The sequence below is a fragment of the Ornithodoros turicata genome, chromosome 2 (genome assembly GCF_037126465.1).
Source record: "Ornithodoros turicata isolate Travis chromosome 2, ASM3712646v1, whole genome shotgun sequence".
NCBI lineage: Eukaryota > Metazoa > Arthropoda > Arachnida > Ixodida > Argasidae > Ornithodoros > Ornithodoros turicata.
In genome coordinates, this window is record NC_088202.1 from 11061044 (window position 1) to 11088365 (window position 27322).

Sequence of the window (27322 nt, forward strand, 5' to 3'; positions counted from 1 at the left end):
CGTATAATCGTCCGACATCTCCGAGACTTTCATGAGTCAAATAGAGCATAACCCTTTGCAATGATACGGTTTTTTATGTGTGCTATTATGCACGTAGGTCTTTTGCTTTTTACGCTATACTCTGAGCCCATCATGAACACGTGAACGTTTCCCCCGAACGAACACTGCTTCCTACGCCTTCTGTCGCAGATTTCCGGGGCACGTCAACAGGACTCCAGGTGGTCCAAATTAGCGTAGTCCTACCCTGCGGCACGTGCAACATGTCGCCACACAAATATGGCTGACTCACCTTACGCGTAAATCTACTCCTAATTCTTATTATTCCACCTGAACGACTCCAACCAACTATATTCATCTTCGAAGACTTGTAGAGAATGAAGCAGGACAGGCGTGCTCAAGAATTAAAATATCTTACTATGGTTTCGCTGCATCGCTCAAACTTGACCTTCTGGTAGATGCACACCATAAAAATCTTCAATTCGATCATTGCTTGACGGGTGCCTACGCAATTGCGTGGACCGGCTCCGAAGGGCATGAATGTGAATGGACGAATAGAGTCTTTGTTTTCTGGAAGGAATCTGCACAGAAGTCAAGCGGTAAATTAGAAGCAGTCCTATCGCAAACAACACAATTAAATTATGGATGACAATGTCATGGAGCGTTTCCCCCCTTTAACTGCCAGCCCCTACCCCCAGTGCGTACGGGTTGATATAGTTTAATGAGACAGCATGATGAGATGGTCTAAAGTTTGTCCAGTAGGCCGTTGTATTGACAACTGTAAGATTGGAGTAGAACTGCGGCTGTTAGAAAAGTCCTGCGCTGGTGTGCGGGATTACGCCAAGGTACACGAAATCTTGGACATACTGAACGGTCAGATGTCGGTGGTTCCTCATTGACGAATACGGGTGTGCCCTTCCCTCGTGTAATGTAGGCAGGTCATGCAGATGCGTTCAATGTTAGCTTGGATAGTGCAGATTGCGCATAGCATGTCGTGGCTGAGGCCTAACATACACCGAAACAAAGGTAGCTGACGTTCAGCCGCAGTCGACGCACGAGGGACATCAAGTCACAAGAAATCCTGGTTGGCACGTTAAAGGATAGTGGGGCGGGCGGGGGGGGGGGGGTCCCTGCGTAGAGGAATGACCATGTGCGATGTCATGACGCCACTGTTGAGCGGCCAGTGTTGACATCATGGTTGAAACATGGGATCGTCTATCGCTTTTGAGAGTACGATGCACATGATACGGTTGCAGTGGGTCGCTTCAGCCGCTGAATCCTCTTCTTCGTTGCCTCGTATTCCGATGTGGCCATGGACGCACTGCAAAGCAAGCTGGTGTTCCCTGACTTCGAATGTGTTGTTCATCGGTGTCCGCAACAACTGGTGCCAAAGATCCTCGAATACCGATCTCCCTGTGCACGGCAGTACTACTTTGGAGTAAGTACATGTAACCCGGAACGGGGTAGCACATTACCTCCCATGGAACAGAGTAGATGAAGGTAATCCAGCCTTGTTTCAAGGAATAGCAGTATCGCATAGAGCTCCTCGGACAAAAACAGCTACGTGCATGACGATGGGATGAGGCATCTCACAGCAAGAGTGACGATACCTGACCTCATGGGATGTGGGTTAATATATGAGTGGGATGAGAATGAAGCGGATGCAACATGTACACACGCACGCAACACATAACATTGTGGCGGCCCGTGGACGACCATGCAGACGTGCCTCTGCTGCCGCGTACCTCTGGACCGGACAACCAGTTCTACCGGCACCGTCCTAGCGTGAGGCCACGAACATCTGCCCGCTGGGACATTCCATCATCTGCGGTCAGGGCTCGTCATCGTCGTCCACGGGCCGCGACAACATCAAACTCATAGAGAGATACTACACATGGAGGGGCACTGTAACCGTCGGGGATACCAGTTCGTCCAGTAGACCACATGTGGTGTAGTACGATGCATTCCCATAGATCACAGTACACTGTTAACACAGGCGGTGGTGGTGCATCTGAAAAAGCTCGCAGTTGTCGGCCTCACAGAGGAGAGCAACGTCACGAGTAATGGTCTGGGGGAATGTGCGTCCTGGGCCACCCCTAAGAGAACTGCGCCGACATATGCCTGAAAGTGTCTGAGGGAAACCCAGGAAAAAACCCAGACAGCATAGCCGGCACCGGGATTTGGACACGGGAACCTCCCAGTGTCGACATGATGCGACCAGCACGCTAACCACTGAACACTGTTAACACAGAACTTCGCCCAATAGCACGCTCCTAGCCAAGCACCATTCCGAAAATCACTCTATGTCCTGATTTGTTCAAAACAGGGGAGGCATGTATCTCGGACATGCAAATTCAGCCAAGATGTGCGCCTCCTCCCATTTGCAATAAATCAGCAGCGAGAATGATATCATCCGGAATGGTGTTTGGCTTGGAGTGTGTTATGCCGTGAAGTTTTGTTTACTTGCAAAGGTTGACGAGGTGCAGTCGATAGCTGATACCCTCGTGATATGGACTCGGCTGGAATAACAAATGCTGCAGACGGTCCATCGCTGGTAGACGAGCTATCTGTCAATGCTGTAGAAAGGTATCTATATATCGTCGACTTACAGCTCGAGTCTCGAAATCGAAGTTTATAAGATCACCACACACGCGCACTCCCTTTTGAAATATTGGCCGAAGATTATATTAGCGAGGACAGCATGGAAAGCTTTACCGTAAGATGTTGTCGACCATTCAGCACAGGCACAAATTTCAGGTTTCGTTTTTCATATATTTTTTTCGTTTTTCATATAGTGTCGAAGTGGCCCGAGCTCCGGTTTTTGCACGAAGAGCGAAGCCGCGAGTGTGCGTGTGCTTTCATGTTCATGCGTAGCTCATGAAGTTGAAAATAGAATACAACTTAAGGCTGTTTATAAATATACAGATTTTATTTTATTTTTGCACGCCGAAGTGGTTGTCTGCCTCAACTGGATTGCTTTCTGTAAAAGGAGCCAGCAGGGCTGCTCGCAATGCGAACGGTGCTTGTAGTCGTTTATGCGCCCCTGCAGTGTTTACGCGCTTTTCGATGGCCGAGCTCAACACAAATTATATTTTTCTCTGCTACCATCATGATCATCATCATCCTCATCTGTTGTCTGCTTTAACTTGAGCGGTGAAATGCCATTGGAGCGTCAACAAGTTATAGACGAACTAGAGGTCGAGTCTAATTGGTGAGCTACAGACATTCCTATGAGCTACACGGGATGAAACCCGCTGACATAACATTACCCGCATTTTCGTTCGCGACGTTCCGCTAGATGCTCATCCAGTACCTCACTGCCTGCGTAGCCAAAGTCAACAAAGTCAGAACTAAGGAGAATTGCCTCTCTGTGACGTCTTGGAAACGCATTCATGCGTTGCCTTGGCCAGTAATTTTTGAGCGGTATTGCCCATAAACATACGGGCGCCGATCTGAATTAATCTTAGGCCTCGTTACGAGGTAATAAGGCCACACCTTAATTCGACCGCCATGGCTGAGACACAGAGGAGATTCTTTTTTGAACACGACCGTGCACTTTGCGTGAAGTGCAAAATCTAAACAGAATTTATTCTTTGAGTGATTCGTGATTTAGGCTCAAAGGAAAGAACAACGCGCTCTTTCCCTCTTTTCCACTTCTCAACATTGAGCGTGACACGGCGGTGCGGATAAGGTGTCTAATCATCGCAGGAAGTCGCTTGAGCAGACCAATGATAAGCCTCTCCACATTCTCGCGCTTCTTGAGACGGAGAGGAGAGGGGAAAGTATAAATTGCGGCTTCCTTCGCGCATAAGCCACGAACGACGGAACGGACATATCCAGTTTTTTCTACATTGTTGTCAAAGGAACGACATTTTTCGATCCGCAAGGAGACGTTTTTGCGCTTTAATGCCCCGTGGAAATATGTAAAAACGCTAGAGGGCACGATCACAACAGTAAAGGTTATCTCTGGACACCGTATACTACACTGTTACGACATAAATTCACTACATAGCACGCTCCTAGGGAAGCACCATGCCGAATGATATGACTCTGATTTATTGAAAACAGGAGGACGCACCTATCTTGGACATGCATAATGTGTGCAAGGTAGGCGCCTTCTCCCGTTCTCGACAAATGAGGAGACCGAGCGATATCATTCGTCATGCTGGTTGGCTAGGAGCACGTTGTGGGGCGAAGTTATGTTTTAACAGTGTACATCATCTACTGGTCGCAATAGCTTGTTGCCGTTTGCTGGACTGGAGGCGCATTTTTATACCTTTCAGGCTTGAATGTCTCTGGTTCATCGTAGAATTCAGGATCCATGTGTATTGCCTGAAAAGGAATATAAACGATGTTTCCAGGATTCAGTTCTATTCCCTGGAGTGTCGTCTTCTTCGTACAATACCGCATTATGCTGGAAAGGAAAACGTAACAGAGAGTTAAACACATAAACCCAATAGTGAATCGTAATAGCCCTCCGGTGGTGTTGGTGGTGGTGGCCGCGACAGATCGACTTGATGTTGTTTCTCTCCGATTCCGATTCGGTGTCGCTGTCAGCCAATCAGAGCGCGGCCCGCTGAGTCGGAGGCTGACACGTTTTACGGCCCACGGAGAAATTTGAGTTGGAACCCAAGTGGGACCACTTGGGATTCCAGCTCAGATTATTGCCTGAGGGGACAGCGACTCCCTGAGCGTGAAAGGGAATCCCACTCTGTACCCGTCTCGTGAAATCGATATGGCGACCTGACGGGACTCAACGACTGTTTCGGGAATCTCAGGAATTACAGGCAAGCGCTGAACGGTTGACGGTGATTTTTCCTCATTTGTCAAGTACTTGATGGACGGAATACAGTCATGTCTCGCTTATTCGAGTATCAACTCGTTATCCGGACTCCATCAACGGGAACGAACCTGTTACCATTGGCTTTTGTCTCAGTTATCCCGGAATTCGTTATCCGTATCCGGACGGCAAGTACGGGAACCAATGTTCCAGGACCAACGTCATTAGAGAGTTTTAGTGCCTCGTACGCTATCGCCTCTGCGTACGCAGAGGATAGCGTTGCGTTGGTGATTCTGCGAACGCGCAAAACAGCTTCGCGCATTGCGCAGAACCACCACGCTATCTCTTACGTACGCAAAGGCAATAGCGTATGCACTAAAACTCGCTATTCTGATTCACTTATCGGGAAATGTGTGAAAGGCCTTTATCGTTAGCGTGTGCTGTGTTCGCGCCGTTCTGAGTCACATGTCACCAGGCGTTCTGAGTAAATGGTAGCCACGGCTACCACTTACTCGGAGGTCACTCTCTTTTGACGTGTGCGGGCACACAGTGGATATGGTATGCGAGAAGAGGAAGATGTGTCCTGTATCCGTCGGGCACAATAAGTCCATATATGGATGTCGAGTGTCTTGTTCTGTCAGAAAGTATCTCCTGTCTCTTGCTAATGTCTACTAATTTCAAACAGCCCACTCACGTTTCGCGCTAACGGGTACCAGAGGCGACCTTTTTCTGGAGCAATAAAGAGGCCTACTAAATTTTCGAGTTTCCCTGGAAGTTTGCTTGATACGATTATTCGGGAATTCGTTATCCGGACAAGACAAACAGCTAAGCGGGCGCAATGGACCCATTCAGTCCCTCTCATCGCTCATAGGTGTCGCCATGTCGGCGGAGTCGGAATCGTGCTTCGTAGAGTTCGTACCATGCGAAGGCGTCCATTTCACTAATAGCATCTTCGATAAAACTGCACCGGGGGTAGCCCTGGAACCTCATGGGTGCGGAGTGCTCCGCACCAATGGAATCCAGAGCAAGGGCAATATTGAAGGTAAACCTGCACCATGGCGCTGCTCGTAGCGTGAGGCACCTGATGTTTCGCGGTGAATTTGAAAGGTTATCCTTTTTTGTTTATAACGTATATATGAACATAGATATGAACGCAGTAGACGTATTGTAGACGGGTGGAAAGATGGGCTGACAATGACACAAGCGCAGCTAAAACAGATAATTAATGGCGAATGCCCTTTTTCCGATACTGACCACTCTAAAGTTGACCATCCGCACTTACTCTCATCAATTACCGCCAAGTGTTCGTCGTCATCGCTGCCATATCCTATGAGCTGGAAAGAAACTCTTACACCAAGCTGCACATAATTACGTACGGACGCCATAACATACATGTGACGACGTAAACACCCAATTATTATTTATTACATACATGTGCTACGACACCTGCCGCTGTCGCCTGAAGCAATACTCGGTGCAATACTCGATCGCACTCCGTTGCCCGACGGCTTTCCTCGGTACGCGTCCAGGCAACTCAATGACGCACAGGTGCGGTTTATCGAAGATGCTATTAAACACTTCGAAGGGCGCTTCGTACCCCATTCGCAAACGTACAGCGCGTCGGAGTCGGGGCACCGCTAACGATTCTCTGAACCTCTCTAATATTCCCAAGTTTTAGTAGATCAGATAGGAGACTATAAGAAAACGATACGATAAAGGAAATTGCAAAGCCACTTCAAAGGGATAAAGCGATAGGCTCCAGAATCGTTATCGTGGACACTTTCTAATCTAGTAAAACTCGTTATTGTTGTACGGGATCCGCCCGTTATCAATTGAAGGATCGCGGAAACTACTGGTCTCGGTTTATTTGTCCTCTTTATATCGGCAGGTACAATTAAATCATTGTCTGATTTTGCACCAGGTTCCAAAGAAGGACGTCTCCCATGACTAACGCAGCGTATCTATACAGTAGAGTAACAAGACAACAGCCGTTCGTGAACCAAGTGAATTTCATAATAAAGTTTCGCGGTCGTTCGGGTATAGACACGAAGGTAGATCCTTCGAAAATCGAATACAGACTCAGGAGTAACAAGATCAGGTCGCTTGCCACTCTTGTTGAGCAGAGCTCAACCAAATCGGAACCGAAAACGAAAAGACAGCTGCATAAAACACGTCCAAAGCATGAAGGGGAGAACGACGTAGATTGCCTCTTTCCAGACAGACAGTTCGCGGATCTATCTTAAAAATCACGCCAAGTGCATACGGTAACGTTGCAATTTAAGCAAAGTTCAGATCACAGGAATGCTCATCTTGGATATTCAATTCACGAAGTCAGGAGCAAAATTAAATTTCGTGACTGATGCCCGCATTAGAGAAGACAACGAGATTTGGTCGAGGCAGACCACACTTAGGGACGACACAAACATGTAAGCCTCATACTTTTCCCTCCTCATACTTTTCATATCTTTTCCCTGAGTTGTTGCATTTCGCATTAGAGAAACTATCGTATCCGGAAACGTATGTGGGAAACCGATACGGGGGACAATGTTCGTCACCGCTTCACACTAAACTTGGCCAAATTTCTCTTCCAAAAACAGGTTACGTATTAAATAAGCGAGTTTTAAAGATTGGCACTCCCCCTGCAGCTAACACCATGATGCGTTAAGCGAGGCACACGAATGGGAGAGCAGCGCAGGCGATTGTCTCCGAGGTTGTCTGCTTGGAGATCGCATCGCGATATACTAAGTGAAAAGTCCTAGGTAAACACTTCGACTTTCGCCTACCAGTGTGGTTTCTGACGTGACCATGTTGCGTGGAACACGAACGCGCTGTACGAGCCTGAACTTGAACCTGGCTGACGAGAACTCGTCGGACGCTATCCAGAGACAACATTCCACAAGCCGATGAGAGACTCTCCGCGACCAGCAGACGCTCGGCCGCCTGTCGGTCGGTCGGTTGCCAAGGCTACCAAGGTCCCTCCAGATGCTCCCTGATTGATCTTGTCGGAGACAAAGGGCGCTCTCTGATTGGCCTTGTTAGGGTGACGTTTCCGGAGAGGGCATTTCGGAATACCTCTCAATATGCGCCGTCTGCTCTTCACATCAAATTACACAGAAACAACGCCACCAATTCGCGTTGCGTTTTCGGCGTTATTGACAGTGATGAACGCGGTGTAAAACGGCACTATAGTCTCGGAATCGACCGGGGCGGGTGCGATAATCCCTTTAATCGTTCCGAAGCTTCATTTGCACTGCTTCAAATACAACAGAACAAGAGCGAAGTATTGATATATGTAAAGGCTTGTTGTACATGGTGGGTGCAGATAAGCAGCCCCACATTTATGCACGTATGGCGTTCTCTACTTACCGCATGAACTTCCGGTGGCGCGGGATGACGCATTTATCCGATGAAAAAAAAAAAAAATCACAGTAACCAAACTCCGCATAACAAAAAAGCTTTCCATGCAAACGTTGCTCTCCATGCATCCCGATTTCCCTATGCAGAAGTCAATGTGGCGGTCACGGCACAGTTGCGTCTAGCAACCGCTAGGTGTACGAGACCTCTTTTTGTTTCTGCGCGAGTGGCACCCTCAGCGGTAGGGCGACACAACTGTGCTACACTGCCATGTCCCATCAGAAATACACGGACCGAAGTTCGCGTTGTTAACGATTTGATTGCGCAAAGTTTGGTTATCACGATATTTTTTTCTCGGTTTCCACCACATAAATGCACCGTAGTGCACCGCCGGAAGTTCGTACGGTATGCAGGGAAAGCGGTATGTGCGACAATGTGGTGCTACCTTATCTGCACCCACCCTGTACAAGGTGCTAGTTCACAAAAAAAGCGACACAAGCAGAAGCACCACCTCTTCACGTTTGACCGTACGTTTATCAGGTTCCATCACATGTAATGCATTTTTGTTTTCCTTCGCAAGTGTACAACATTCATTCATATCTTTTCATAGAAGAAGAAAATAATGTTTCGGATTTCACTACCCACCTGCTCGATTACGTAATCGCGTAGCCGATGCCGCGCGAAATGGCGCCCTACATCTACGCATTTTTCTATATCGCTATCATCATCATCATCATCAGCATCACTCTGTTTACTATGACTATCTCTGCTTACCGGATAGCATAGTACACCTTTGTATGTTAACATTGTTGTATTTGGCATAAGCGTGATATTTGTTCTTGTATATGTGCATTCATGGTACGTTTGACTGCTATGAGTTGACCTCCTGTACCCCAATGCATTTTCCCGCATGGTGTCTCCGCAGTTGCGCTTTGATTCCAGACTTTGCTTCTCTCATTTGTTATGGAATGCTGTTTCTTTTATGAAATGTTTTCCGCACGTGGACATATTTAATGAAAATGTCCGTATTGTCAGTTGTGTCAATTTCTTTGCATCATTATTAAGGCGTGTTGCCCTTGATAGCCACATAAAATGTAGCTTGAGACTGAGATTGAGATCACCACCACCATCACCAAAGGAAGGATTACGAAAGCGCGTTTCATTGATTTTGTCATTCCACCTTGAACCTCATCATATACAGTCCGGACAAAAGTTTACGCAACACGCAAGCGGTGTGTTTTCTCATCGGCGCGACACCCTTCCGGCGAGCGGAAATCGGGTTGTCTACCCGTTCAGAGGGCTGAGGGGGTGAGCGAGTGCGCCGATAGCGACACACCGCGGTAGTTTCGGTTAGCTCGAATGTGCTCGAAAAGTGGTTTGAATTGGTGTCGTTGACGGCGCAGTCCTCCACCCCTCTCAACGAGTGAACAAGTCCGCTTCCACTTGCCGCTAAGGCGTCGCACCGAGGGGAAAATACGCCGCTCGCGTGTTCCGTAAACTTTTGTCGGGAACTGTGCGATCAACAACAAGAGTAGAAAACTAGGACTGGTGTACCTAATGGGGAAGCGAGTGGGAACACAACAAGAGCAGCATGTGTAACACCGTTCGACAACTCGTTAGAAGCCGAAAACCAGTCTTTCAGTCTGCTGCTCTTGTTAGAACGTGCTGTATGCAGCCCCCTAGCGGGCTGGGCAGCATGTTGAACATCCTGCGACACTAGCGTTCTGTCCCCCCCCCCCCCTTTTTGTTCTGATGATGAGCGTTCGCTCGAAACGTCAATCGTCGGCTTCCAAAACACTTCCCCCATAGGTACACCAGTCCTGCTTTTTTACTCATGTGTTCTGTGTACCCGGCAGCCCATCTTATATTTACGATTAGCAACCTCTGCGAGTGACTTACAATGAGTCAGGTGTGTAAATCCGGAGCGTTTCGTTCATCGCAGCCTCCAGGTACTGCAAGGACTGCAACTTTTCGTAGGTCACCTCGTCCTGCACAAAATACATGAGACGGAAATCTTAACACTTCCATATACTGAGTGCCCTATACGACGCTCCCATCGTGGTAATTTATGCGTTGAATAACAAAAATAATATGTAGGGTGCTTCCATCTCAACTCAGGCAGGGTGGTCCGGACACCATCACATATTTTCTATCGCAAAACGCATACACACAGGAGCAATAAATATTTTGGCTCTATGTGTTGTGGTCCGCCAGAAAAAAAAAACAAAAAAAAACGAAATAAATGGACTCGGCGGCGGAGCTTTCTAACGGAGCGACTTTAACATTTTATTCCTCGCCAGAGGACGGTCCAAAACTATAGATCTTCTTTCCGCAGTATGTCAGGTACAACGGCTTGCAGCCTGCGTAAACAGAACAGGTCAATTCTGTTTTGATATTCAATTAAAAATCGCCAAAGTTGCCATAAAGTTAAGATTTTTGTCGTATTTGTCTTTACGCTGTACTCCTCCTATGTAGGCCATCGAGATATATGAAGTACCGGCGTGTAGGTCGAAGCATGCTCTTTAAATTGATATTCAATTTGCATGTCTGTACTTTGTCCTCTTTCTGCGAGACGGTGTAGAGTACAGCTATGCTCTCAAAAATTGGGATTTTTGGACTCTCGTTTCTCGAAAACCCCACCTCCGATTTCCTTCATTTTTTGTAGTACATTTGTACGCAAAATAGAAGGTTCCCTCTCAACACGACTCGGAATAGCGCGCAACAAACGTGGTGTGTGGAGCACACGATATACATCTCGTTCGGCAGAACCACGCCAGAGAGTTAACAGGATGAAAGATGAAAGTCACTGAAAAGGTTAGCTAGCTGTAGGACTCGAACCCACATCTTCTAGATTGCCGGTCCAGGGTTCTACCAATTGAGCTAAGCTAACACGCCTTCCCAGCGACTTCCAGGGTGCGTCATCTGAAGGGACAAACGAGCCACTCTCTCTCACTCATCCTCCTTTCACTCTTACATTTTTGCTCACTCATACACACATTCATACGATGGGATCGACGCAGGCGGCAACTGTTGAACATGAAAGGGGTTCGAGTCCTACAGCTAGCTAACCTTTTCAGTGACTTTCATCTTTCATCGTTAATTTCTTAGGCAAATTGAGGCTTTGTATGTATTTGTCCCTTCTATGTTGTTCCAGCCTCAGAACATCATTTCTTTCAAGTTAACAGGATCACTGGCAGTCTTCTATTGCCGATATCTCCAGCCTTGAATGACAGAGCTCAGGATGCCGACATACCGCAAATCGTGTGCTAGCAATATACTTTGAGCCTTTCTGACTCGTTTTTCTCACAGTCTAATCTCAGAACCGTGCATGTGAAGTTCAGCAACGTTCTGAGTCGGTGGCTTGTGTTACCGACATGAACATTAAATGAACTGTAAAGTGAAAGTTGACACCCCTGTTTCTGTGTGCGACCTGGTAGTGTTTGCCTGTGTGATGCCTCACATAGGGCCTAAGCACTCAAGGCGCGTTAATTATTACACAGCATAAATTAGAAAAATTAAATCGGACGGTAGGTTGCGCCCCGCAACAGCTAAAAAAGTCATGATGGGAGTACTCCCGTCACGTGATACCTAAGTAATACACAATGAACTTATGACCGGCTACTAATCTCCAATAAACACTACTTTTAGAATCACAATAATTACTGGGACAATTCTTCAAAATGTCGAAGAAACAGTATCCCAAAATACTGTCAGGGCGGTCAGCGCCCTCTGTTTGCTCTCCTCCCAACCATTGGTCAAGCGCTTGGTCAAGACATTCGTGAGCCACGCCGTATTTGCTCAACCCATTTCTCTGACGAGTCGTACGAAATGGTAGCAGCGGACAGTCGAAAACTTCTCAAACGGACCGCAGTCCCGACACCAGTGTTTCACCTTGTGACGTCTGACGACGCGAACACCAGTGCACACGAGGTATGTATTTACCGACACACAGGTATAATACATAAATGTGGTTCACTTCAAATTCAAATCATTTTTGTGATGCCTACGCTGCGTAATGTACCAAACGCAATATCCCCCTTCCCCTGGGGAGCACTGAGCTCTCGCAGGAGATTATAAGTGTCAACTAAATTATGTGCTATAGATACTGCCCGTATTCTTCATTCATATCATCGACACAGGCTTCCATCGTGACTGACAAGAATGTGAAACTCGGAAGTAAATGCGTACAAACGCATGATTTACCGTCAATACCTCTCAACCTTTATCCAGTGATTAATTCAACACCTATTGTCCGTACACACTCATGCTCACAGGTGGGTCAAGCTCTTGTTTTGATGAACATTTTAAAGGGACCGAAAAGTGAATATAAACCGATCGAAACTTTATGTTCTGCGAAAAGCTTGAACATTCAAAAGTTCAAATATCAAAGAACTCCGCTGAAATCGCTGTAGTTTTTCTGTAATCGAATTTTCCATAATTGCATGTCCAGGGACCTAGTAGGAAACCTAGTAGGAAAGTAGTCTGTCAACAGTTGCATGACCCCGCGCCATCTGTCGAGGACGCATGTAATACGCGCACTTCCGGGCGCTAATCCGGCGAAAACGAAAATGGCAGTGGGCATTTGTGACCACTTTCTACGTCGAGAATGTCGAGCCTCTTGAACATGAGTGCGCTGCAATTCCGCATTCGAGAACTGTCGCTCACACAGAACTGTTGTTCGTGCGTTAGCGTGGTGGAAAGTGTGTTCTTCGCAGCAGAAGATTCCTCGTCCAGAGATTAGTCGGAGTCACATTCGTCCTCAGCAGTAGCTCACCGTGCCGTGAACATGGACTGCTTTGTGAAATTTCCAGGTATCAGGGAGAAGCACTTGTGTAAGCCGAAACAAGCGCTGTTTTTTCGTCGTGCAGGTGTTCATGTGTGAAATGCAAACCGACGGATACTACGGTTTTTGCTGCCGAGAGGAAGAGAATGCGTGTGGAAGGCAGACGGACAATTGCATCAGAACTAACAAATATTTCGAAATACTGTGCCTTGACACCGAAGTACTGCGAGTGTCTTTTACAGGCATCCTAGAAACCGAAGAGCATGGCAACGTCACGGCAGCGCCGTGTGGTCTTTACGCGCTGCTTGAACGACAAACTGGACAGAAAACCCTTATTTCTGCAGGAAATTCTGTTATACCAACCGTCTTCCATTCACAAGAAGGATATGGGGTGCTCCGAGAAAATACAATAGAAAGTACTCCACTGGATCTCGATCTGCGTCATGCATGCAATTAGTGATGCTTTCCCATCAGTGCGCAGACTTGTAGAAATGTTGATGTCAGCATATTTTCATTTCGTGCTTGCTACAAATTTTTCCTCATTGTTTTTTCTTTGCTGTCACAGCATATTATGTATAATTACTAGTTTGTTCCTGGAGGGTTAAGTAACCTGTGGGCATAGATGTATTTGTAGGTTATACTCATATGTCTCAATTGTATATGTGAGTAGTAAGTAAGATAATTTTCATCAGTGTCATTCAGCTGAACTGTGTTCATAACCTTTTAGTATCTTAGTGACCCCGTTTCCAAATGTCAATTAATATTTGAACCAAGATTGGGATTTAACACTTAATTAACTCTGTTTTTCTAAACGGAGTACTTGTAACTGATTCATTATCACGTCACCAACTAGCATTTGTAAAGAAGGACTTGAGGACTGACTTCAATTATTATTAACCCTTGATCTGGGTTCAAAGTTAACTATGCACCATTGGTGTGCATAGTACTCCAAATTGGCTAAATAATTTATTGCATAAGTTCTCTGTTACTGTAATTGAGATGTACTTTTGTAAAGTACTTTTGACAGTCCTGCAAATTGAAACTGGCTTCAGTGTACACTACAAATGCATCGTAACATTTCATTGAAATATAATATAAGAGCAGAAGCAACGTTTTGTCACAACTCAAACTATATATTTCTTTTTTATTGTCCAGGGATTTAGGAAACAGAATAGGACTTTCTGCCCTCTGATGTTTTGACGTACTTGATAGAGTTGTAAAACCTGCAACAAAATAAACAAGATACGTATAAACAGTTTTGTCTTTTGCTTTTCAATTTAAAAATCTAGTTATATTTTACCAATTGTTCACATTTTTTATTTTCTGTTGGTGAAAAGATTACAGGAACAATAATGCTGCAGATCAAACAATGACCTGTCATCTTGATGAAGATGAGAACATTTCTTCAGGCATGCTAAGTGAGACAAAAGAAATGTACAATGAAGGTTGTACAAAAACAGCAAATCTCCGTCGACTAAAACTTTATATATGTGGATGTTACCACATCGTGTAACGAAAGGAAAGTTACGTAGCAAGCGAGCTGGTGGTGACGATCCATGACTTGAAAACCCGAGACGAGGTAGGGACTGTGAACAACACTGTGAAACAACTGTGAACCCTTATGGAATCGAACAATGGTGCTGGCCAGGGAAGCTGACCTTCATAGAAGGCTCCTTCGAGAAACCCTTTGTATCCTCAGTTATGGGCAGGGTGTCGAACCGAACCCGAACCCGAACCGAAAACCGTACCCGAACCGTTATTTTTGCCGGAACCGAACCCGAACCCGAACCGAAATTTTCATGACACTGTTGAACCCGAACCGGAGCAGAACCGTAAAAAATAATAGCGGTAACCGGTTCGCAACAAAACGGTTCGGACATAAAAGAAGTCAGCATAAGAGTTCCTCTCTATCCCCGAACGAAGACACATTGGTATCATCATCACGCGCCTATATCATGGATTTCAGAAATTTTCACCTAGCAGTGAGACGACGACGTGTTTCGTCGTATACTTTCAGCGTCGTAGTGAAGTATACTTTCAGCGTCTTTTTAACATGTTGAAGCGCAGTTGTCCTTGTGAGCGCCGCGGCTAGCGCCCCACGCACGCGGTGCGGCATCTACTCTTCAGAGACGAGGTGCCACGCGGACGAATGAAACAGGAATGGAGTAGGCCAGTTATGTAGCTCTACAAGCCGAATATACGATCAAATAAGCGCCCAAGATTTCCCGTTACACGTGAGCAGTACAAATTAAACAAGTCAGAAACATGAGAAGTGGAGAAGGAGCGTACGCAGAACGGTGCCTGTTTGATTGGTCGTGGCTTGTAAAGTAAATGTGGTTCTCCTTATCGGTAGTGCAGTTGTGTCGTGACATATTGCCTTTGTGTTGTGGATTAACTAGTACACTGCTGTGAGCTCGGACAGAGTAATGCTGGCAGGCTTAATTTCGACATGCTTCAGTACGGTTTCAGATCGATTCACGTTGCGAAGGCAGTGTGCCGGCTAGTACAGTCGTCTATGTTACGCTGTCCATCTTATTAGGGTTTCCTTTAAGTGTATCTTGCTGGCACTGTGCGTGTGAAAAAAGAGATTTTGGGAACAGAAAGTAGCAGGACTACACCGCTTCAACAGCGTGGACTCTATTTGCAATAAGTGTTCATCCATTCCTCATTTCTCTCGCTAAAGGGCTACCTCACCGCTAGAGACGTCAATGCAGACAACAGCAGTAAGCTATTAGCCACGCATTTCCTGATAAAAGCTGTTTTATGGAACATATAAAATGGAAGCGTTGAACCGGTTCGGGGCTGCGAACCGGTTTGCGAACCGGTTCGATTCTTGGCGTGGCCGAACCGGAACGAAATCAAAACAACGTGAACCCGAACCCGAACCGAACCCGTATTTTTTGCGGTTCGACACCCTGGTTATGGGAACTGTGTCAGCAAAGCTTCTTTGACCTTGTCTCCCGCTTTGAAGAACCTATTAGCTAACCCCCACTCTCCCACCTAGTGTCTATTTAAATATTGTTGTGCAATAAACCTGTCAGTTGAGTTTGAGACCGCGTGTTTGTGTTTGTCTGTTATGGTCCCTACCTCGTCTCGGGTTTTCAAGTCATGAAACATCGTGTAGTTTCTATCCAAAAGTAGGACTAGGCAAGGTTGTTTGGTGGTAGTTGGTAGGTTGTCGGCATGTTGATGTGCTATACCGTTATAGCACATCAATATAGATGAGGGGGAAACACAGTAGACAGTGTGATGGCTGCAAACTCAAGTGAAGATTTATTCACCAGAACAAGCAACCGAAAGCATAAGTAGAGAAAGGCAGTGCCCATGCAGTGTATTGTTAACCAAACTAATCTCTGAGAAGGTAGAATCGGAAGAGCAATAAAGAGAAATGACAGTTGCGTCCGAGATAGGGGAACTCTGCAAATTTAGGACGAATATGATGTGGCAACCTTGCATGGCTCACTACAGCTCTGACACACATTGAACAATTCCAGTAGTGGGGCTTCAAAGACAATGAACGTTCGCCGTTTCATTGGGCATTCAAGTGTAGAGGATGCATCTCTAGAAAATTAATTAGCATCCCTTTAGTCATAAAGTCATAACTACACCTCAACAGGAAGTATTCTTGTACCCATCAAACAAGCTAGTAATACTCATCGGTTTCTTCTCCTATTGTTGACGTCATACTAATGTTCTGCACCTGTCCAAAGACTCAAAACAATGTCACAAAGTCTGCAACACGTAACAAATCTAGTGCTTCCATCTGTGGACTTTGCATACCTGCTTTCAGATATTTGTGTCATGTCAACTTGAGTGCCTGGATCACACACACACGAAGCAGTCTTGCGCCACTTTTCAACACTGGAAGGCCCCTAAAATTAGATTTGTTGATGTTGACAATGTTGAGTACGTGACAAGTAGGATAACATAAGTTAAATGGAATACGTCATCGCTATATATTATAATTTATACATGTGTGACGCCTGTACATACCTAAGACGCTGTGTTGAACTCGTCACCTCGGTGAACCAAAATCACTGGATACTGAGCATCAGTGTGCTTCGTTACGTCTTCGCGATTCGCCTTCTACGGGATATTCGTAGTCATCGGCAGCAAAATGAGCTCAGCACACACGACACAACTGCTACATCTAATAACCGAGAACCACGTTCGTTTTCGCGCACTCTCCTGTTGAATCTCGTGGTAGAAAACGCCCGCCGCCGATGATGAACGAACATGATTTTTGCATCCCCGAACACCAAAACTACACCAGGCATATGTAGGTCTCTCGAATAATTGACACAACAGCCACGAACATGTCATTCACTTATACTTCCTGCATCGCGCGACCAACATGACCACCCACGACGTAAACAATAAACGCGATAACACAGATGGCCTTGCAGATGGCGCGGCGGATCGTAGCTGGTAGCGGCGAACTAGCTGACTGCTTTATTAACGTATAAACTATGGAAGTGAGTGTCATTTTTAAAATGGCGTTTAGCTGTAAGATAATGTGCGTCAACTTTGTTCTCTACAAAATTAACTCTCACGTGGTAAGGGTTGACCAATCCCTGGGAGCCCTGGACCCGAAACCCCAGTTGCTCTTTTTCGCCGTTCGCTGGCAGCACCGTCCATGTTCCGACAATCTTCAAAATATTTATACGTAAAAAATATGCCGAATTGAGAAGTAATGCTTTCTGTGTGTTATCAAACAACGACGTTGTGCACGATAGTGGGTAAAAATATGGGGGTTATTTTTAACTTTTCGGTCCCTTTAACTTCTGCATTCCTTGCAGCTGCATGATATGACAATATGTGCACCACTGGTGGAACCAGCTGTTGAGTCATTCTGGAAATTTAAGAAACAACAGTTTTGAAGGGCCTGCTGATACAAGTTTGGATGTACTAAAAGCTCTTCTACTTTGCAGTGTTGTGCCCTCTGCTTCACCAGACCGGAAGAACATCCGGTGCATCTCACTAAGTGGGCACAGATGTTCGCGTCGCGTTTCTCACCACAAAAGCCAAGTGCCCAAGTGAACACAATTTATCTTGGACACGTCAGCCAGAAGTGAACAAGATGGCTGCGGGGAACATCTTGCTGTCTGGCACAATCCTTTTCAATGGGACCAATGCAGCCAAGGTGTGAATTCATAGCGCCTTATGTTTTCACAGATTCAAATGACACCTTGTAGTATTTGCTGTTGACCAGGTTCCCTGGTTACTCGAGCTGATTAATATTAAAGTCACCTCAACAGACCTCACCTACAACACCTACCAGAAAGGTCACAGGCTCCCTTTCGCGACACAGGTAGGATTATCAGAACTCACGGCCATAAGAGACTGAAACATTCAAATAATCTTAACACAAGCTTTCGAATAGCTTTCGAAACACAAGCTTTCGAATAGAGTCCATCCTTCATTAGGCATGATACAGACACACATGGTACATATATTTATACTGATGTACATTAGAGAAAGGGAACAAAGAAGGTACTGAGGAGAAAATCCAAATTCTTGTTAGAAAGTAATGAGGCTACGAAAAAATAATACAAAACAAGGCACACAGGCTTCGCGGAGTTGAGTTTTCTGTTATAATAATTCTATCTGCAACAATGACATAAAAGGTACATGTAGTAAAAGGTAAAAAGAACAAGCTTGTACAATTGCAATTGCCATGCTCGGGAATGCTTAGTGGCCATGTAGTCCACAAGAGGATGTTGTAACAGAGGGTTAAGAAAAAGCTTGAAGCTGCAGTCAAGTCCTGTGCATGTGCTGAGCTAAACCCGTGGATGCAGCATACTTGTAACCGCCTTTACAGGTGTAGTTCAAATTCTGAGGGAAATGCAGAGCTTCCGCATAGCATGTGGAGAAGTATGAGCTTACGTATATAAATGAGCTGTCATTCAGGAAACAGTGTATACAAGCTTCGAGATAATGTGTCTAGGTTTGACCTGGCACGCTTTCAACATCCATGACAGCCATGAGGGACCGTGCTTCGATGTAAAGAGCATAGGGAAGACACTTTGCTATGGCTATATATTATCTTCGCAGAGGATGTAGATCACCTCCTGAGTGAAACACCAACAACTTGCAAGGATGTGAGCTACGGTGAAACAGTAGCGGGCTGCAAAATGCCCGAGCCCGCACCAATGACTGCAATTGGACTGGTATGAGGGAAAACATGGGAAATTTATAATAAGAAATTGAGAAAGTGTTGTAAAGATGAATGTGCACAGAAAAGGTCTAAATTTTTGTCTGCGATAGGGATGCCTCTGAAAAGAAGCCTCTGTTGATGTCATTCGCATGACCCCACCTGAGGCCTTATACTGATAAAGTCATGAACTCGAGATGTTTTATAGGCAAGGTGATAGCCTGTGTTCTCTCAGAGCTTGTGGACTGGAACGTGTTTGTGGCAAACACCTGTGCACTGAACAGAAGGAGAAAAAAAGCATACATACATTGCGTTACTGATAGGTGCGAGGTAGCACTTGCAAATTGATATGAAGACAGTATGGGGATGTTCTCCTCCATTGTTTGCTTGTTTACTGCAATCACTTGTATGCTCATTCACAAACACAGTGATCAATAAAGCAACATTACAAGCTTTGATGTCTGTAGAATGTATTTTACTGTGTAGTGCCTGTCTGGTTATCCCAGAATGGTATATGGCAGATCTCTATTGTGCATGACTGTTGTGATCAAGCAGTGTTCACGACCAAACAATCTAGTGTACCTCTGTCAAGATGGGAGGCATTCAATGCTGCCTACAAGCACCTGAAAGAAAAGTGAGAGCTTCATCTCAGTGAAAGCGAATAAACATATACATGGTCAGACAGCACCTACTGCATCACACGTCAAAAAGGCAAAAACCTTTGTATGCTTCAGAAGGAAAGTTTTCCCTTACGGCATAGTACAGCACATGCTTTGAGGACTTTTCTGCAGTGCTTTCCTAATGGTCCCAAGAGCCACCTGGTAAACTGTTTGTAGGCAACGTACCGAAACTTCCTGCATGTACCATGGACAGCGTAAAATTATGATATGTAACTTTACTAATAACAAACTGAAGGCACACATGAATGAACTCACTTTGCTGTTCCTGATAACAGCGTACTCGTCGCTTTCTCTCACGTAGCAGTAAGATACCTGGAACAACTCAGCCTTCAGCCACAGTATTTCAAAGTAAAGATTTCTTGAAATGCAACCGCGCTGCTTCAGTAACGTCTCATTTCGCGGCAACAAAGGCATTCTTCTGCCGTCGGCATCGACACGCATTTGCCGCAAGGACACTTGAACTGAAAGAGCAATGCCATATCTCTGCTGCGACGCTGTCAACATTTTCATTACACATGAGTGTTTCCCACGGCGGCCACGTGACTGCAATGACGGTAATTCATCCTGCGGATGATGTCGTGTCATGCTGCGTCTGCCGCGTGCACTCGTAAGAACAGAAGTCTTGCGGGTGCGACTGCTGGACTATCGCAAGCTCGAGGGCATTCAAGTTTGGAAAAATCGACATCGCACGATGTGAACCTCAAAACAACATTACGCCTTCGCCACAGACCGGGAGGCGGATTACAAAGGCGAGACTAGCCGTAGCCGACACGAGACAACCCAGTGTTGTTGCTGAGGGAGTACTGAGCTTTGCGCTCGAATGCAATCTTTGAAATTCTATTACTCAAAGAAAAAAGGGATTCAAAAATAAATATTTTGTAACTGAGATGTACTCTTCCTAGGCTTTCATAAAATCATAAGATAACCCTGGGTTGAAATTCACTTTACAGTTCCTTTAAGTACAGTACGGATCGCGTGTACTCTGCCGACTATGCGGTGCTATGGTAGCCAAACTCAGCCAAAAAATCGAGACGACTACGATTTTGTTTTTAGAAGCAAGTTCCCTAGAAACATACCGGGCCTCAAAAATGGGAGAATGGAAGACAGTGCGGGCGGCCGTCGAAATCCAGTCTTGGCATGTGGACTAAAAAAGTGGAAGGAGATGGACGCGTCACTGTCAAGATGTCCAGAGTTTCCGAGGAACAGCCAGAGTAGAAAAGTAGAGTAGAAAATTAACGGCGGCGTCCAGCCACGTTATACCTACCAAGTTACGTGATCTGTATTGTCGTGTTTCTGGAAGATACTGTATACAAATAAACTAGCTCTTGACAACTCAGTGCTTGAAACGTGTATAGTTCTGTTTTACTGCACGCGATTGTTACATCTTGATGGTGTAAGGGTTCAAGGCATCAAGCTGCCCGGCATTCCCAATTTGCTGCGTGCTACCTTGAATTGTGCTGAAAGGGAACCTTCCGTTTCGCGGAAACATGTAGGTCATAGCCTGGACTGTCAGTACAAAATGTGAAGGCGATCGGAGGTGGGTTTTTTGAGAAACGAATGGCCAAAAATTTCTTTTTTCGGTAGCATGGCTGTACTCTACACAGCCTTGACGAGGGGGGGGGGGGAGGTACAGGCATGCAAATTTGACATCAATTTAAAGAGCACGCGTCCATCTCCTTCCACTTTTCTAGTCCACATGCGGCAAGACTGGATTCCAAAGGCCGCTGGCACTGCCATCCATTCTTCCTCCTTCGAGGCCCGGCATGTTTCAGAGAACTTGCTTCTAATAACAAAAGGGTCTCTCGATAGTTTGGCTTAAGATGGCTACCATTGCACCGCATAGTCGGCACAGTACACGCGATCCCTACTGTACTTGGTGTTCATGTCGGAAACAGAAGTCACCAACTCAGAACGTCGCTGAACTTCATGTGAACGGCATTGAAATTCGACTGTGGGAAAAACGAGTCAGAAAGACTCAAAGTATATTGCTAGCACGCGATTTGCGGTAGGTCGGCATCCTGAGCTCTCTCATTCAAGGCCGAAGACGTCGGAAATAGCAGACGCCAATAATCCTGTTAACTCTCTTGCGTGGTTCTGCCGGACGAGATGTATATCGTGTGCTCCGCACACCACGTTTGTTGCGCGCTATTCCGAGTCGTGTTGATAGGGAACCTTCCATTTTGCGTACACACGTAGGCCTGGGCTATATAACTACAAAATATGAAGGAAATTGGAGGGGGGGGGTTTTGAGAAACGAGAGACCAAAAAACCCAATTTTTGAGAGCAGCGCTGTACTCTACACCGTCTCGCCGAAAGGGGGCAAGGCACAGACATGCGAATTTGACATCAATTCAAAGACCACGCTTCGACCTACACGGCGGTGACTTCATATATCTCGACGGCGTGCATAGGGAGGGTACAATGTAAAGACAAATACGACAAAAATCTGAAATTTGTGGCAACTTTGGCGATTTTTAATTGAATATCAAAACAGAATTGACCCGTTCTGTTTACGCAGGCTGAAAGCCGTTGTACCTGACATATCGCGCAAAAAAAATCTATAGTTTGGGACCGTCCGCTGGTGAGGAATAAAATGTCAAAGTTGCTCCACCAGAAAGCTCCGCCGCCGAGTCAATTTCTTTCGGATTCTTTTTTTTTGTTTTTGCGGATTACAACACACAGAGCCAAAATATTTATTGCTCCTGTGTGCATGCATGTTGCGGTACAATATATATTTTTTCAACGGAAATCGGTGATGGTGTCAGGACCATCCTGCCTGAGTTAAGATGGAATCACCCGTATAGTACCAGCTATGCTGCCAATAGCCGACATGCGATACTTTTTTCTGATTGTTAATTACCTTATCTAGACATTGCACTTCCCCACAGCAGTGGGCATGCCGTAACAAGATTATTCTTTTGTATGACGCAGTTAACGGTTAACGATATAGCAATTTTTGAGAGCACTTCTGTTATAATACGGATGGTGACGTCTCAGGAGCGTCGGTCGACCCTATTGGATCTCATAAATGCGTGAACTCTCTCACTGCCGCTGTATGGGTAGCATCACTGACGGTAGAGGAACGTTGTGTCGTCACAGTGGTGCCACTGTCGGTATTTGCAGAAGCGATGTTGTACTCGTGTATGTGTTTTACTGTAGAGCCGGGGCTGTAGGTGCACCTCGCCGCGTCAATCGTCTTGTACGTTAATCTGATACAACTTAGGAAGACCTATCACAACCCATTTAGAGCCACACATCATAAATGTTTCTCCATCAGCCACACCGTGCCAAAGCTTAAACCAGAGGACATACACGATGGCCGTACTTTTCCGATGACACGGTCGATTTCTTCGATGACCTTTTCTTGATGCTCCGGATGCAGAACTAGGTTGTAGAACTGGTAGACGAGGGTTGAAGCTATTGTGTCACTCCCGCCGATCAGTAGAGTGAACACTTGAGCCACAGCGTCGTCCATGGAAAAGCCTAGAACACAAAAAGGCACATAGAATACGATATTGCTGCTTTCCTGGTTAGTATATAGGCTTACCGAATTTACTTAGGCACTATTTACTCGTTAAATTTTTTTACGAGCTGTTATACTTGGAGGTGGCATTAAAACAGGAAAATAAAATAAATCAAAGCAGAATTATTTAACAATTTATTGTTAACGAAGAATTGACCAGAACAGGAAATGCGGCTCTCCGTTTGGTCCGCCACGAGAGAACGGTTCGTATTATACAGAGTGTCTTTTTTTAGGCGCTACAGATTTTTCATAAAAAACTGTAAGCGCTACAGACATGTTATTTTCACTTCTATCATCTCTGGGCCGGCGGACGTTCTTGGCAATATGTTGCTCGACCATCAAATGACTAATTATCTAAAAATCGTTAATTACCTTTTTAATTATAAAAGCTACGATGTTGACTCAATAAGAACATCTGTTCCTTTCGGTGACCTGATATCGTAGCCGTTTTCAGAACAAAAATCCGTTCGGTAGATCGTCCGCAATAAATTCGTGAAGGAACACCATTTCTTTCTTTATTTTGTTCATTGCGCATCTTCGGAGACGCGTCTTTCCTTCACCCCCAATGTGAAATGGTGAAGGAGCCTCATGCGTCAAAGATGCCGCCACAGTGCCGCCTTATGCGTCGAAGATGAGCTTTGACTTGCGGAAACAACACCAAAACACATGTATCGGGTGATGCTATTGGAACTGCCCTTATCTTGAGTTGCATTTTCTGTCAACCTTTTCCCAAAACGCAAGAGGCGACAGTGTGCTCTTTCACCCTCTCACATTGGGGGTAAAGGAAAGACGGGTCTCCCAAGATGCGCAATGAACAAAATAACGAAAACAATGGTCTTCCTTCACGAATTTTTTTGCGGACGATCTGCCGAACGGATTTTTGTTCTGAAAACGGCTACAATATCAGGTCACCGAAAGGAACAGATGTTCTCATTGGGACAACTTTGTAGCTTTTATAATTAAAAAGGTAAGTAACGATTTTTAGGTAATTAGTTATTTGACCGTCGAGCAACATATGGCCAAGAGCGTCCGCCGGCCCAGAGATGAGAGAAGTGAAAACAGCGTATCTATAGCGCTTATAGTTTTTGATGAAAAATCTGTATCGCCTAAAAAACACGCAGACACCCTGAATGATTACGACACCCTGTATAATTACGACACAGTTACGCAGGCATTCAGCTGTTGGGGACTGACTCAGACTGTCGTGCTTAACTGTCGTTGAGCCCCGAATGTTGTATGAGAGTTGGAATTCCACCGAATGTGTGTGATACCAGTATCTGTTGCCTTTTCGGGCTTTTTTTGTCTTTCTAGCACGCGCATATTTTTCTTTTTTTTTTTCGGGGAGGGGAAGTGTTGTAAGATTTTTTGCGTAGTTGAGGGGGTACTGAGAAATTCCTGACTGGTAGTGCCAGCCGCCAACGGTTTTTGCTGTCTGTACCTGTTCCAAAATACCTTTTATGTTTCCTCTTTCGCGGGACGCATTGCTGTTCTGTAGTTGCCTTTTCATTTTTCATTCTTTTCAGTACGGGGACGCCGTATTATGCTTTCCTGGTTATCATAATAGAGGGTTTTAGTGTACCGTACGCTACTGCCTTTGCGTACGTAAGGGATAGCGTTGGTGGCTTTGCACACGCGCAAACCCCAAAGAGAGCATCGCAGTGCCCAGAACCACCACCTTATCCCTTGCGTACGAAAAGGCGATAGTGTACGATGCACTAAAACTCACTAATATCGTTGTGATACCAAGTGAGTGATCGGAGACCGAGTGAGGGTCTCCTGTTTGAGAGTCGTGTTGTGTCGCTACCGTGTGTTAAAGTAGCACAGGAGTCATTTTCAACGCCCTGCTTTCTTTCCGTAAAACTGTTAAGCATGCCGGTAAAATGCACCATGAGAAGTAATTCGCCAACACGATGTCAGAATTAACGCAGAAATCGAATTTAACGTTCGCCGCAAAAAGCGACCGCGTGGAGAGCAGTACCAACCTCCGATCTTGCGCTGAAGGCATACTGCTTCGTGGTTCGCTGTTTGATGCGGTCGAATAACTTTAATAATAAATATACAATTTTGGTGGAGCCGTTCTTGTCGAGGCTGTTACAAAAATATTTCCAGTCTTTCCTTCGTTTTGGGCTTTCCTGGCATCGCGAATATCCGATGGTGGTTTTCCGCGCTCGTCTCTCGGCTCGTCGACGCAGCGCTCGCAGTCGTTCGTATTCACCGTTCACGTACATGGACAGGGACCCTGAAAGCCTGGGTAGCGTCCGTGAGCCGTTGCTGAATAATCCATGTGAAGTCTTGTTGTTCCATGAAGTATTGTTGTTCCAAATCCATGTCGTTGGCCAAATCGGGAGTCGCTGATTCCAGGGCCCCATCAAAGCGGCCCTGGTTGGTCTTGAGCACAGTGTGCTGCTTCTTCTGCTCTCTTGTGCCAAGCATGGTTGTCAATAGCGGCAGGTGGTCACTTCCATCAGACTCGACGTCCGTGACATAGCTCGTGATACTCATAAGCGATCGCGAAGTGATGCACAAGTCGAGCACGGAGTGTGTACGCGCGTACGTGGGCTGGAAATCGTTCACCGCACACAGTTGCAGCTCATCAATGAAGTCTTCAATTTGTTGTCCTCGTCTATCGGTCGCCTTACTTCCCCAGATGATATCGTGGCTGTTAAAATCCCCGCAAAGGACGTACGGCTCCGGAACTTTTCGTATTTCCGTCACAAAGGCGCCCATGGCAATGCTGGTCCTGGGTTCGATGTGTATACTCACAACTGTGATGTCTTTGTTCACAATGCGTACTCGGGCGGGAAATAATTCGGCGCTGCCGGTGCTGGCAGGGGCGAGAACATTATCAGGGTTACAGCATTTCACAAGCAGTGCGGCTCTGCTGGGGCCAGTGGGTCTGTTGGATACTTAAAACATATAGTCTGCAACAAAAAAGGAAGCGAGAAAGCGTCCTTCCTAGATACAGGTAATGGAAAATCCATGTCTAGAGATAAATTTCGTAAAATTGGCTATCTTGCTGTGTATCCAGCAGCAGTTCCATTGGAACACTGTGGTCTGTTTATACTGCTGAGAACTACTGACCATAATTGAAGCTGGACAACAGGCTAGAAAGGGTCGGTTCGAATGCCACTACATCACGCACTTCAGGAATCTTACGAGCGTTAGGGACAGCGGCTATCATGGCTCAAAGAGTAGTCGGCAGCAGGGGTAAGTTGGCCAATACCAGTTGCATGCCATGCGGCAGTGGTGGTGCAAGAAGTTGTCCCCCTTCCGGAAAATCGAACCTTCGTTGATGGAGGTTTTTTGTGCGTAAGGGTTGTGGAACTTTTCCGCGTGACGACTGACTCGGCTAGATGTCCCGCACCCTATTAGCGAAATGAGCAGGTTTCCGCGCCTGCTTTTACCAGACAGGCTAGGTTGATCGGGCATGCCACAGACGCGGGCCTCCTATTCAGCACAGATCCTTGCTTCGCAGCTGCAGGGAGGGGAGGGAACGCCTTGTGAGTCCGCGGTGGAACAAGTGGTGGCTGAAGTTTCGGCAGTGGCTTCAGTTGCGGTTCAACCATAGTAGGGTTGATGGAGCCGCTGCGCGTGGGCTTGTCCACGCAGACAACGCAGGCATCGAGCGGTCTGCCTACCTAGGCTGGCGGCACGTTGGTCGTTGCCCGAGAACAGCATCATTGTACCATTCGAGCGTCCGCGTTGAATACGCCTCGTGCACAGACTAAAGGTGGCGCTTTGCGCGGCCACGTAGCGGTGGGAAAGCGAACTTTTTGTGTGAGTCGTCCAATATCGAAACTAGTCAAAAGTGTATGTGGCGGGCGTCATGAACATCGAAATTGTGTGAATCGGTTGTGTAACTTTGTGGATTTCAATCGCTTTGAACTCCGAACGACTACTTTCGGTCCTCAGCGGTCATAAGACTATAAGGCATAAGACTATATGCAGAAGCAGGCATGTGAGCGTTATTACAATTGTTTTAGCTTTTCATCGTGAACACCGCACTTGCGTATGTTTTCTTTTATACTTTTTTACAGCAACCTTGCAAATG

General features: G+C 46.0%; 1 protein-coding gene and 1 long non-coding RNA gene across 2 annotated transcripts in view; both read right to left on the bottom strand.

Moving 5' to 3' along the window:
* Positions 1-27322, bottom strand: part of LOC135385194 (cytochrome P450 3A41-like) — a 120398-nt gene that overhangs the window by 1261 nt on the left and 91815 nt on the right. The window contains exons 10-13 of the mRNA XM_064614388.1: positions 23074-23231; positions 10031-10119; positions 4274-4411; positions 416-578 (exon numbers count right to left, since the gene is read on the bottom strand). Coding sequence (XP_064470458.1) covers positions 416-578; positions 4274-4411; positions 10031-10119; positions 23074-23231 — 548 coding nt within the window. The remainder of the gene's footprint in view (positions 1-415; positions 579-4273; positions 4412-10030; positions 10120-23073; positions 23232-27322) is intronic.
* On the bottom strand, positions 18424-20548 carry LOC135385196 (uncharacterized). Its single transcript, XR_010420342.1, has 3 exons — positions 20004-20548; positions 19822-19922; positions 18424-19691 (listed from the first exon to the last, which is right to left on the bottom strand). It is a non-coding gene; the product is annotated as an uncharacterized LOC135385196 (long non-coding RNA).